The 12,746-nt window shown below is 35.8% G+C and overlaps 1 protein-coding gene across 3 annotated transcripts in view; it reads left to right on the forward strand.

The window, feature by feature from the left end:
- Nucleotides 1–12,746, forward strand: part of TTC21B (tetratricopeptide repeat domain 21B) — a 42,322-nt gene that overhangs the window by 13,677 nt on the left and 15,899 nt on the right. For 2 of the 3 annotated variants that reach the window (XM_074593589.1, XM_074593591.1), the window contains exons 12-20: nucleotides 103–232; nucleotides 754–911; nucleotides 2,160–2,384; nucleotides 3,154–3,392; nucleotides 3,720–3,792; nucleotides 4,294–4,434; nucleotides 7,309–7,447; nucleotides 9,315–9,421; nucleotides 11,893–12,081. In XM_074593589.1, coding sequence (XP_074449690.1) covers nucleotides 103–232; nucleotides 754–911; nucleotides 2,160–2,384; nucleotides 3,154–3,392; nucleotides 3,720–3,792; nucleotides 4,294–4,434; nucleotides 7,309–7,447; nucleotides 9,315–9,421; nucleotides 11,893–12,081 — 1,401 coding nt within the window. The remainder of the gene's footprint in view (nucleotides 1–102; nucleotides 233–753; nucleotides 912–2,159; nucleotides 2,385–3,153; nucleotides 3,393–3,719; nucleotides 3,793–4,293; nucleotides 4,435–7,308; nucleotides 7,448–9,314; nucleotides 9,422–11,892; nucleotides 12,082–12,746) is intronic. The other variant, XM_074593590.1, reaches the window with a different exon arrangement.

Raw genomic sequence — 12,746 nt, forward strand, 5'->3', positions numbered from 1 at the left:
TTGCTATTGCTCATTTGGGTTTAAAGGGAAGCTCAGACTTAAAAATGAAATTTAAGTCAAAAACACGTCAACTGAATTGTTGCTTTTTGTTTTGATTCCTAGCCTGCAAGTCCTGGGCAGTCTCCTTCACCACTTCTCAAGCACTGTGCTTCTGTTCTTGAAACTGTGGTAAAAACTGTGCCTGGTCTTCAACAAGCTATCTTTTTAATTGCAAAAGTAAAATACTTGTCAGGTAATAGTTAAATGAATACTAGCTATCCACCTCTTTATTTTCTTTAATATAAAAAATTAATTTCACACTTTTAAATCATAATGAGTATTTGTCTTTCACTGCAGAACACTTGATTACAGCTAAGTGAAGAACGTTTGCACTGCCTTTTTTGTGATTTGTATGAGCATAGCTTAATTGTACAGGTACATAAATATGGTGGGGTTCTTTTTATCAATTACTTCAAAAAAAGATTGCTTACTGAATGATTTACAGATGGAACAATGGGAAAATATCTTCCCTTTGACCTGGTTTTGATTTCATTCCATAGCCACATAATACTTTGTCTGCAAGTTTATTCACTAAATGCTCATATTTATTTAAAAAAAAAAACAACAACAAAAACAAACCACAAAAAACCACCAAAACAACCCAACACAAAACCCCCAAATCATAAAATTGGTGGATAATTAATAAATGCTCTGTGTTTAACCTCTGCATTTCATACCAACTACTCTTTCATGTTCCCTTTTTTAACTTCCTAGGGGATATTGAAGCAGCCTACAGTCATCTGCATTACTGTCTTGAAAGGAATCCTTCTTATGCAGATGCACACTTACTGATGGCCCAGGTGTATTTGGCTCAAAACAATACTAAACTATGTTCTCAATCCTTGGAACTCTGCCTGAGCTACAATTTTGAGGTGAGTTTACAAGTTTTATATCTAAATGTTTATATGAACATGGTATCTGAATATTTATCAATGAAATGACCATAATGACAAAACTAATACCTTATTACAACATTTTGAAATTGTTTTGAAGTACAAAAGAAATAAATGGTATCTTTTTCTCAAATCCTTACATAAATATTAAAAACATTATATAAACAATTTGTAATTACAGACTAACACTGTAAGAGTCTTTAAAAGCCAACATAGGACTTGAAGAGTGATCCAGTGTTGTTTCTGGACTTTTTTGCACAGATGTACAATTGCTAATGAATTATACGCACAGATGCATGAGGGCATCAGGAGGGGTCTGTAGTTACCTCTTGACAGTTTGTGCTGCTTTAAGCACTCTTAAGTGTTAAGAGAGTAGCCATATGCTATGCTCTCTTGCATTAATATCACATCTTTGTTCATTGTTTTTCTCCCTTCAGGAGCAAATTTGTAAATTAAGAACTGTATTAGAAGACTTTCACTGTTTTGCAGTGGTCCTCACCAGTTTTATTTCTTGGGGCTAATACACTAAAGTATGGGATTTTTGATTAGTTGACATCGGTGGAACTTTATATATAACTAACGCTCCACACATCACTCGTTAGGTCTGAGTTCTGCTAAGTCTTTTGACAGCTTAGCTGAAAAGTGACAAACTACCATTTCCTTGCAAGCATGCTGCCATCTTGGTTCCTTCCTCCAGGTGATGCAAGAAAGATGCAGATTAACTACCTAGTTAGGAGACACTGAGGTGTTTGCGAATTAGAATACAGTTACATTTTCCTTATTGATATTTCCTTTTCATGTGAAGTATATTTTAAGAAGGTGGCAAAATGACAGGCAGGACTTGTGCCAAATAATGATTGTATACCTCTTTAAATTAATAGCCTAATGAAGTGTGGGAGATGCTCCAAATCCCTTAAAATTCAGTCTAGTTTCAAATAATGCTGTAATGAATGTTTTTCTATCCCAGAGTCTCATCTCGTATTTTTTCTTTTTTAGTTAAAAGCTTACTTATTATTTTGCATACTCTTTGAAAATTCTAATATTTTCATAGGTAGCTTACCGAAATTGAAATTGGATATATTTGGAGGAATAAAGGAACCGAGGTCAATGTTTGGTTGTTGCTTGGTTTTTTGGTTTGTTTTTTTTTTTAATTGAAAATCTTCTTTCGGGGGATTTGAATACTATGCATAAAGTAAAATTTGGAAATTCCTTATCTTATTTCTTTAGGTGAGAGAGCATCCTGTTTATCACTTAATTAAGGCCCAAACCCAGAAGAAGATGGGAGAGTTATCAGAAGCTATTAAGACCTTACAGATGGCAAAGAATTTGCCTGGAATGAGAAAATCCACACCTTCCTCAAAAACTAAAGGAAAAAGAATTGAAATTGATGCAAGTGATCGTGTGTCTGTCTTCCTAGAGTTGGTAGAAGCTCATCGTTTGAATGGAGAACCGGTAAGAAGGCAAACTTTTAAGATATAATACATGCCTGAAAACAATTTCCTCTTCCCATTAACATAAGTGTCTATCCTTGTTAGTTCAGAATAGAAAAGCACCACCTCTTTTACCAAGAGGACTTGGTAAAATTTCGAAGATGTTAATAGCTGACTTGATAACTTGTACCTTAAACTGTACAGAGGAGAGAAAAAAAAAAAACACAACTAATTGCAGGTGCTCAAAATTGAGTCTATAAAACCCCTTTTAATTTTGAGGAGCGAATAATGTTGATGTTCATTTTCCAGCATGTAGATTCCTGTTTTGCTGTCTAATGCTATTAGAAGTATTTTTGGATTGTGTCCCTATCTTTGTGTATCAGCATCCTTGCTATCTGCTGTATCTTAACAAGCAGTAGGGCATTACGTACATGTAAAAATATAAGAGAAGCCATACAATCGTGTCATTGAAAGCGACATCTGGAGGTATTCCTGCTCAAAGCAGGACCTGTTAGTGCAAGGTGCTAAAGGCATTGTCCAGTTGAATTTTGAGCACTTACTTGTATATATGCAACACAAATGTTATTTTCTCTAGTAAAACTTTTTATGGTAGTTCATATCACATAAATTTTACTTACAAAATCAAGAGTTGGGGGGGGGGGGGTGTAAAACGAACGAACAAACTTTTGGTTTGTGTAATGCCACCAGACATTCATTTGCTTATGATGTCTTTATTTTTGGCTGTTCAACAACATGAAATACATTAATTCTATTTGGTTTATTATTTGCAGCATGAAGCTGCTATAATACTGCAAGATGCCATTAATGAATTTTCTGGAACTCCTGAGGAACTAAGAGTCGTGATTGCAAATGCAGATCTGGCAATTGCTCAAGGAGATGTTGAACAAGCCTTGACTATGCTCCGAAATATTACACCTGAACAGGCGTACTTTGTGCAAGCTAAAGAAAAAATGGCAGATATTTATCTTCAGTACAGGAAAGATAAGAAGTTATATGCTGGCTGCTATAGGTAAAAGTTGGGGGGGGGGGGGGTGTCTGTATATATTTTCCTAAATGTTTAATGGTGGCATGGTGAGCTCACTTTTCCCCCTTTCCACTACAATAAGTCAGAAATACTTAGTGACATAATGAATTCATTTAAATAAATGTTGTAACATTTAAAACAGTAATTAGAAGTCCTATTTTGGAAAGATATTTTGGGGTTTTTTTGTTTTATTTTCCATAAGCAAAGACAAACTAAAATCTGCAGAGGATAAATTTGTTGTGCCCTATTTGTTGTTTAGGTACCAGTGTTGACATGTTAACCATTGAGCAAGGTTCTGTCTTCTCTTTCCAGAGACCTAGTAGAAAAACTGCCAAGTGCTCATACTTTCCTCCTCCTTGGTGATGCATACATGAATATTCAAGAGGTAAATTCTTGCTAGAGATTAATAGATTGAGTCATTTGTTGACTTTGGCAAGTTCAGACAATGTAGCATGCTGACTCTTATTGATAGGTAGCTGGCAAACAGAAACTGCTTTAGGATTTAAAAATCATAATTACTGGCTATGAATGTAACTGATCTAAGTTCAAAGAAAAAGCTGTTGAAACACATTTCTTCTGATAGCTGACCGAGTGAAAGTCAAGGTGAGAATTTTATCTGGAAGAACACTGACCATAAGACTAAGGAAAATGTAAAGTAAGGGGTAAATTAAATTTAGAAAGAAGTTGGAGGTGTTCAGAAGAGTTCTGAAACACATTCTGGTTTAGCATGGAAATGTAAATTTACATGGGATTTACACTTCCTGCAGTTTCATTGTGACCATTCTCTTGGAAGTATTGTAACTTATGAACCACTAGTACTTGGTAGTCATTCCTGGAGGTTTTACCAGATTTTGTTTTCTTCATACACTTTTTTCTTAATCCTTAGCTTCTGTGTTTTTGTCTTTTACTGTTGAAGCCTGATGAAGCCATAGAAGTCTACGAGCAGGCCTTGAAGAAAAATCCGAAAGATCCAACTTTAGCAAGTAAAATAGGAAAAGCCCTAATCAAAACGCATAACTATTCAAAGGTATTCTATAAATAGTGTATTAGGCTAATTAAGTACTGTTTCCATTATTGTGAACATGTGGGCTTTGAATGATTTTGTTTTCAGGTTGAGTAGAAACAGCATTTCACTTTAAAGCACAAAACAGACTTTTAATCCTGGAAGTAAGTTTTCAGATCCTCTTCAAAATACCTGGTCAGTCAGCTCTGTGGCTGTTGCACAGGACAGAGAGGGGTAGAAAGTATTCTGGGACAGCCTGGGAAAAGCAAGCAGGGCTGTAATGCTGGGGAAAAGGTGTGGTTGTACCATTACAGGAATCTTGAACTTGGGTCTTTTATGGTTTTTTTACAACTCACTGAGCCTTTTAATACAATGTTCTTAAATAGCATCCATGTTACCAAAAACACTTGACTGTTTTGTGCGTATGTGCTGCGAAAGAAACAGAGTTTCTCATCTCTTTTTTAGAGGAAGCCAACATCTTCCCAAGCTGGCATATACATTCTGTACAAATTGCTTTAGCATGGATTGATAGACAAGTTTAAATTGCAGAGGAATCAGTGCCAACTTCCTAACTTTCAGTGTCTGCTCTTTTTTCTAGTCATTTGTACTGAAATAATAAACAGTAAATGGGTACAGACAGTGCCTGGGAGACCAAGTAAGAGAAATGGCTTAGTGCTTTGTTTCAGGAGCACCTCTTCCATAAGTGCTTAGCACAATCTTCCTCTGTACTTACGGAAGTTATTTCAACTAATGGTCCCTTTATCTCTCTTGGACTTGGAAGAAATTAGGAGAAGGACCACAAAGATGACTGGGGGCTGGAGCACCTCCCCGGTGAGGACAAGCTGAGAGAGTTGGGGTTGTTCAGCCTGGAGAAGAGAAGGCTCCAGGGAGACCTTATAGCAGCCTTACAGTACTTAAAAGGGGCCTACAGGAAACATGGAGAAGGACTCTTTATCAGGGAGTGTAGTGATAGGACAAGGGGTAACGGTTTTAAACTGAAAGAGGGTAGGTTTTAGATTAGATACAGTAAAGAATTTCTTCCTAGTGAGAGTGGTGAGACAGTGGAACAGGTTGCCCAGAGAAGTTGTGGATGCCCCATCCCTGGAAGTGTTCAAGGCCAGGCTGGATGGGGCTTGGAGCAACCTGGTCTAATGGGAGGTGTCCCTGCCCATGGCAGGGGATTGGAACTAGATAATCCCTTCCAACCCAAACTATTCTATGATTCTATGAAATCTATTTTCTGCCTTGGATTCAGGACAGGATTCCTAGCTCCCATCATCACTTTTTGTCAGGCATAATACTGATTGAAGGTTCCAGTCTGAGTTTGTGTGTTACCAGTTTAGGTAAGTGATACTGCACAGACTCTTTCAAGCACTGTACTAATGTGCCATCATCTTATCTGTTTAAAGTTGCATTTTTATTACCATTGTGCCAGGAGGTTGCCAAAGGAGAAAAGTGCTGTTGGAGTTAACCCAAAGGTTCTCCATCTTGTGGGGATGTCTATTTAATAGACTTTTTTTTTCCAGGCAGACTATTAATGACCAAGCAAGTTACCAAGCAGTGACTAGGGACTTCTGTTGCATAAAAATCCCACTACAGATTTCTTTCTTGTCACATTGGATGTGAAATATCCAGTGTGTTGCTGCAGCAAATAAACTGTTTTTAGAGTGACATATGTCAAACAATGTGATTAGTCAACTGCACTTTCACTGTTTTTAGGTTGGATAGAAGCAAACCTTTCACTTTAAAGCAACAGTCAGTCTTTTTTTTTATCCTACAAGTGAGTTCATAGATCCCCTTCAAAATATCTGGTCAAAGGCACAGTAACACATGATACAAATCTGCTGAACTGTAGTTCTGATGACTTGCAGTTTATGTGGTTTTGGCCTGCACTCAAAACCACATTTAATTACTTCTCCATTGACCTAGTCTTGTTACATCTCCTAGCCTTAACATTGGCTAGGAGAGTAGTAATAGAGGCTTTAACTTCTTATTCTAGGAAAACAAGAAGGAAATGTTTGGGTAAAACTTGCAGGAGGAAATGATTTTTTTGTTTGGTTGGTTTTTTTACTGGATTGTGTGTCTAAATTATTTAGTTTGCAATGTTAGAATTTTCAGTTGCTATCTTTAGGTCAGTTATTATTACAAGCAGCTCAGTGTATGATTCCTGTCTTGCTCCATGATACTTCAGACCCTTTCTTTTTGTGTGTATAATAATATAATGTACTGTGAGGGTTTCTAGAGTTGCTGTAGAAAAACTTGTAGTCTGTATGGTGACGGATGCTTTATGGACTTTAATTTTTTTATTTCTTCCTGTTTCAAGACTGTTTCAGTTGTTATTTAGAAGTGGTTTTTTAAACACTTACGGAATAATAGTTTATTGATCTAGAACATTGCTTTTTTTTCTTGAGTAAATATTTGACTTTTTAATTGATATGATTGGCAGTCTTTAAAAATGCAAAGACAGAAGACTCCTTTCTATCAGATTATGCTTAGTTGGTTTTTTTTTTTAAGCTTTTCATTACGTATTTTATGTGTTTTATCTGAACTTTATAGCTCCAGTCTGGCTGGAATTATACAACTTCAGCAGCTAATGAAAATGTAGTTTAATTGGCAGTCATCCTGTCAAAGATAGAACGCGATAATGTGGTTAGGCTGTGTAAATGCATGTTTATCAAAATGTGGGCTCTAGTTATTCATTTATGTCTAACTTGGCATTACATTTTTGGAAGCCTGAACTCGCAACTGAATAACATCTTTTTAATACACTATTTATTAGAAAGTACTTGATTACAAGAGCAATGAAAAAAGTAGAGAAAACCATGCATGTCATTAAATACCTAAGTAGCAAGGTGGTTGTCTTTAAATAATATTTGGGTTTTTGTTTCTTCCTTTTAGGCAATCAGTTACTATGAGGCCGCACTGAGAAGCGGTCAACAGAATTTCCTTTGCTATGATTTGGCTGAGCTTTTAATGAAACTGAAGCAATATGAAAAGGCAGAAAAAGTACTTCAGCAAGCTTTAGACCATGAGCCTGGTAGGAATGTTATTAATTTACAATAAAACATACAATTTCTACTGTTGTTTGTGTTTTCTGCATGATTCTGAGGACTGAAGTTCCATATAAACATTTTTTGAACTGTAAAACACAGGAAACTATTAAGTGATAAATGAGAAATGCACTCTAAAATAAACTTCACTTATATTTAAAGGTGCGTTTGCCAGACTTTTAAACTTGGAACATCTGTGATAGATGAAGTCAGTAAATACAACAGCAGAGTTCTTTCTTTTCTGTGCTAACAAATGTTCTGGTTCTGAATTGATCAAGTATAGATGAGTCTGTTAGGGCATGGATGTTTAGGTGGTAAATGTAACCCAGTATCCTTCAGAGCAAAGAGATTGAACTGGTTTAAGATGTCTCTTAGGAACCTCTTTTACGTGTTAGGAATATGGGTTACAAAGCTAAAACTTTTGGATTTTTTCCCCTTTTTTTTTTTTTTGTTAAAAGGCAATTAAGAAGTTTTAAGATTTTTAGCATGAGCTATACCCTTAAATAAGGAAATCTTTGCAGCGGTTTAATTATATTTGTTAACTTTTGTGACTACCTGAATACAGAAAGTTAGCATTATCAAGTGTTGTTACTCGTCTCTGTAGTCTTGTCACTATTTTACTGGTCATTCATACTGTGCAGGGGAATGTTGGTTTTCTGTCTTGTTTACCTCTTGCTGAAAAAAATTCTCTGATTGAACGTTATATTCCTAACTTAGTTAAGCCTTTGAGGATCTGGCAACTTTAATAATCACACTCAAGACAGCTTGATCTTCTAGTGTAGAAAGATAAATTAGCAGTAAATACAGTTTGCCTCATGTACTTTAAAATCAACTCTTCCATCTTACAATGAAGTAAAAAGTACCTAAGCCAATATTCTTTTTATACATCTTTGATATACATGCATTCTCTACATAGAAAAAAAAAAAGGTGTATCTCATTGGCTGATTGGGAAAAATATTGAGCAGTCTAGTATCTTTTTTTAGAAATGCTAAAATACCCCCCATTAGTGAAAGAAAAATGAAATAAAGAGAATGTACTGTATGGAATGATCTTGCATGTTTGGCTACATGGCCTAATCTCTGATTTAGAATAGCATGTCACAATTACAGCACTTTGAAGACAGTTTGCTGATAGAGTATAGCTCAATATAATTTTATTCTTTAAATTTTAATAAAGATAAAACATGGATTTTGGTGACCTTTAAATTTTAAGGTGGAACTGTGCAGAAGATACCACTTTGTCAATAGATTAAAATGAATAGAAGTCGGGGAGAACTTGTAATCTTCAAATATTATTTTATGCATATATATTTTAACTATTATTCAAAATCAGCTTGCTTCTTTTTGAGTAGTTACTGAAATATTTAGTTAAAATAACTGTATTCATGTCTGCTCCAGACTCTAGCAAAAGAAAGGTAGTTTGAGGTCTGAGTAGAAATTTCGTCAAACAACCTGTACAGTAGCACTCATTTGAATTGATTTGGACATTTTTCACTGACTTTGAGGAGGATTTAGACAAGAAATGTCAGGAGGGGCTTTATTTCCTATCGACTTAAATCAAAAGCTTTTCTCTTATTTCTGAGAATGCAAATGGACTAGACAGTCACTTTTATGTGCTCCTTTTGCATCTTTCAGTGTCTTTGCCCTTAAATCTCACTCTGTTTGTAGGTTGTAATGTTTACCCTGCTGACTAACAACACACTAAGCCAAATTCACAATCCTAAATTCATAAGATTAAGCTCTGAATTTTTCACTTAAGCTTTTGCCTTCAGTATGTAGAGAGCGTCATCTTTCTTTGACTTTACCAAGATCAGTTCTTACAAGAATCATGTTTGTTTAATGCAATTCTTATAGCTAATGAACTGTCTTCTCTGATGGAAGATGGACGTTACCAGGTGCTTCTGGCAAAAATTTACAGCAAAATGGAGAAGATTGATGCAGCTATTGTTTCATTACAACAGGTAAAGGGGAAAACTAAAAAAATCTATGAAAGCTTGCAAAGTCCTCACTTTTATCCCAGATTCTAACCTAAGTACTTTTGTAAATGAGGAAAAAGTGTACCTGGTAGGGATAAAATACCAGTAACTGGTGCAAAATGTAAAGAACATAAGTGATTAGAAAGACTTAAGCTTTTTGTGAGCAGCGTTACCTGAATTTTAAATCAGAATGCAGGCTTTTACTGGAAGCCTGCATTCGTACTATGCCTTCCTTTGTGTATGGAGCATATTTTTAGCAGAGCAGGTTAAAACAAAATTGACTATGGGGGCAGCTAGGTTATATATCTTTAGCTCTGCATTGAGCACCACTCAGACCAATCTGGAACAGCATTCAATGGCTACCTGACATTTTGTTGTACCGCTGTTTACTTTAAATAGCAATAATAAGATCTCTTCATTCTGGAGTTGAATATTATCACTCAGACTGAGGCTTGAAAGAACAAAGTTGGAAGCTAGACATAATTTAATCCATTTAGAAGATGCTTTCTCAATACAAAGGTCAAGGAAGAGATCGGGTCAGTACGTTCTCTTCCATTATACCTCCACTCTGTTACAGAAACAGTAAGCCTTGGTAGCATCTTCTGACTAGCAAGAATAGTTAGTTATGTAGATTAGTTAGAAAGATAATCGTACATGAGTTAAAATCCTACTGATATTGCTATTTAATATGTTGTTAAATTCTTACTTCTGTTTTCCTTATAATGTAGTTTTTTCTTTCTCAAAGATGACATTTTTTCCCCATTGATCTTTAGTAAATTTCCCCCAGTCTCATTCTCTTAACTGTTTTCTTTACTTCTTTAACTCTTTCAGATTTCTCACTACATCACACTTCAAAAACTTTGTGTCTCTCACCTTTCTTTATTTTATTGTTGTTTTTATTATTGCCCTGAAAACTGTCCTTCCTTGTACACATTCTCTTTGAAATCTTTTCCTGCTCCTTCTTCTTTAGCCGACACATTCATTTATACAAAACCACCTGTATTTTGATTACTTCAGTAGGACAAACTGCTTGGTCATGTTATTGCCTCTTCTTAAACAGTCTTCCCTTGGTTTTCAGGGTGATGTTAAAGTTCCTCCCAGATTTTACTTTGTGTTTAATTCTCCTTCCCTGATAGGCAAAATGTTAGAGGGGTGAGAAGAAACAGACTAATGCTACTGCTTCTTTCTCTTCAACTTGTGAACTTTTAAATGAGCGAAGCAGCTGTTCTGAAATTTTACTTCAATGTTAAGATAGTTACAAAGCTGCTTGAGCGGAAAGGGGGAGTCTTTTGTGTCTTAATGGGCTAGAATTCCAGTTGATATCCAAGAAAACTTATCAGGCATAATCAGAATTGGGCATAGCTATTTCCTTATCCGCCCTCTTTTGGGGCATCTGCTGTTAACAAAGAGCTCTACCGCTGTGCTTCTGCTAGACTTAATCACTCCCTCAATGAAGGACCTCAGAAAATAAAATTTGAAGGGCTTTTTGCCTTCCCCCCCCACACACCACCCCCGCCAAGTATTCTGTGCTTAATAAAGGAGTTAAGTACATGGTGTTTGGAGTCTTTTTTTTATACACCTTATCAAAAGCTTAATTTTAAGAAAAAGCAAAAAAGGAAAAGACACGTAACACTTCTATTGAATATTTTTGGTGTAGGAAGGTAGCTTGGAAACTAAGGAAGGTCTTAACAGGAACCTATGGAGATGGTGATAAAATTGTTCTAAATAAAACTGCAGGGCTTGTGTGTAAAAGCATTACTTTTCCTTTATTAATGAGGCTTTGTTCAATGATGTCCTGCACCAGCATTTTTTGTGATTACATCTCTGGCAGTAGTTATAGCTGGAACATACCCATTTGAAGTGGGGAAGATGTTAGTTATAAATAATGCAAGGCATAGAAATACGGGGGAAACTTAGACCAATAAAAATGCCATCTTTATTCAAATAAATATATTTGACCGAAATATTCCTTAGATGGAGTATTAAATAAGCTCATTCCAATGTCCTGTTCCGTATGTTTCACAAAATACTGTATGTATGATTATCTCAAAATCATGTTCTATAAAGTGGAGATTATACATTATTGTATTGGCATACAGTTGTCATAAAGAGTATTTTAGAAAAAGTACATTGGGACTCTGTCTTCTTGAAAGTGTTGAACACTAGGTTGCTTTCCAGCAGGTTTTTAATGTGAATTTTGGGGAAGCAAGGCAGTTTGAGACGGGTTTTTGAGGGAGAGATACTAGGGGAAGGTTGTTTCGTTTCACTTGTTTTCATTGATGTTTTTTATAGTGGAGACATTTTTATCTGCTTCTTTACTATTTGGGGCTTTTCATCAATAAAATACATATTGTGCTTATTGAACCTTTAAAAATTTAATTAATTTTTTTAAAGTAGAAAATATAAAATTCATTCCTTTGAAACTTTTTGACTGTTCACTCCTTTCCCCACACTAGGCTCGGGAATTACAAGCCAGAGTGCTTAAACGGGCTCAAATAGAACAGCTGGATGCAGTTCCTGCACAGAAACAGTTAGCGGCTGAAATTTGTGCTGAGATTGCAAAACATTCTACAGCCCAGCGAAACTATGAAAAAGCAATTAAATTTTACAAAGAAGCTCTTGTTCACTGTGAAACCGATAAGAAGGTCAGTTCTCCCTCTGGCTATTTTGCATTCGTTTTCCATTCATTTTTGGTATCTAGCAATACATTTTTCCAATTATCCACAGTGTAGACGTATATTTGCAATTACTTCTGCTTTATGATATACGTAGAGCCTTGAACTTTCTCGTCTTCGTTGCTATGATAGAATAGTTATATGTACTGCTAATTTCTGTCTCTGGCACAAACTCCTGATTCAAGTGGTGGTCTGCATGCACTCTTGAGTTGTCCATTAGATCATATAGTTGAGCCTGTCTTCATGTACCAGTTGAAGATGTGTAAGGAACGGCACAGTAATATTGGTGATGGCTTCAATCTTTCTTGTTGCCTGTCCTCTGGAATGAAGTCCCAGTGCTTTTGGTCACTTCAGACAATTTCTGTCTCTTCTGTATCTGTTTTAGCAGTTTTAGACTTTTATCTAGACTTGATAGGATTCTGATTTTAGTCACAAAATGTTGCTGTTAAGCAGTGATTATTGCACTGCTTCTCCCTTCCCTGCACAGTCTTTCCCCCACATCTGCCTGTTGATAAAGGGTGGTAAATTTGAGTTTATTTTTATCCCCCTCTTTCTTCTTCTCCTTTCACAGCCCTGGGTTTTAGAGATAAGAGAGGGAGAAACAAAAGGTTAAGAAATTTATAATAAGCAACAAA

Source organism: Larus michahellis, chromosome 7 (genome assembly GCF_964199755.1).
Source record: "Larus michahellis chromosome 7, bLarMic1.1, whole genome shotgun sequence".
NCBI classification, from domain to species: Eukaryota; Metazoa; Chordata; class Aves; order Charadriiformes; family Laridae; genus Larus; species Larus michahellis.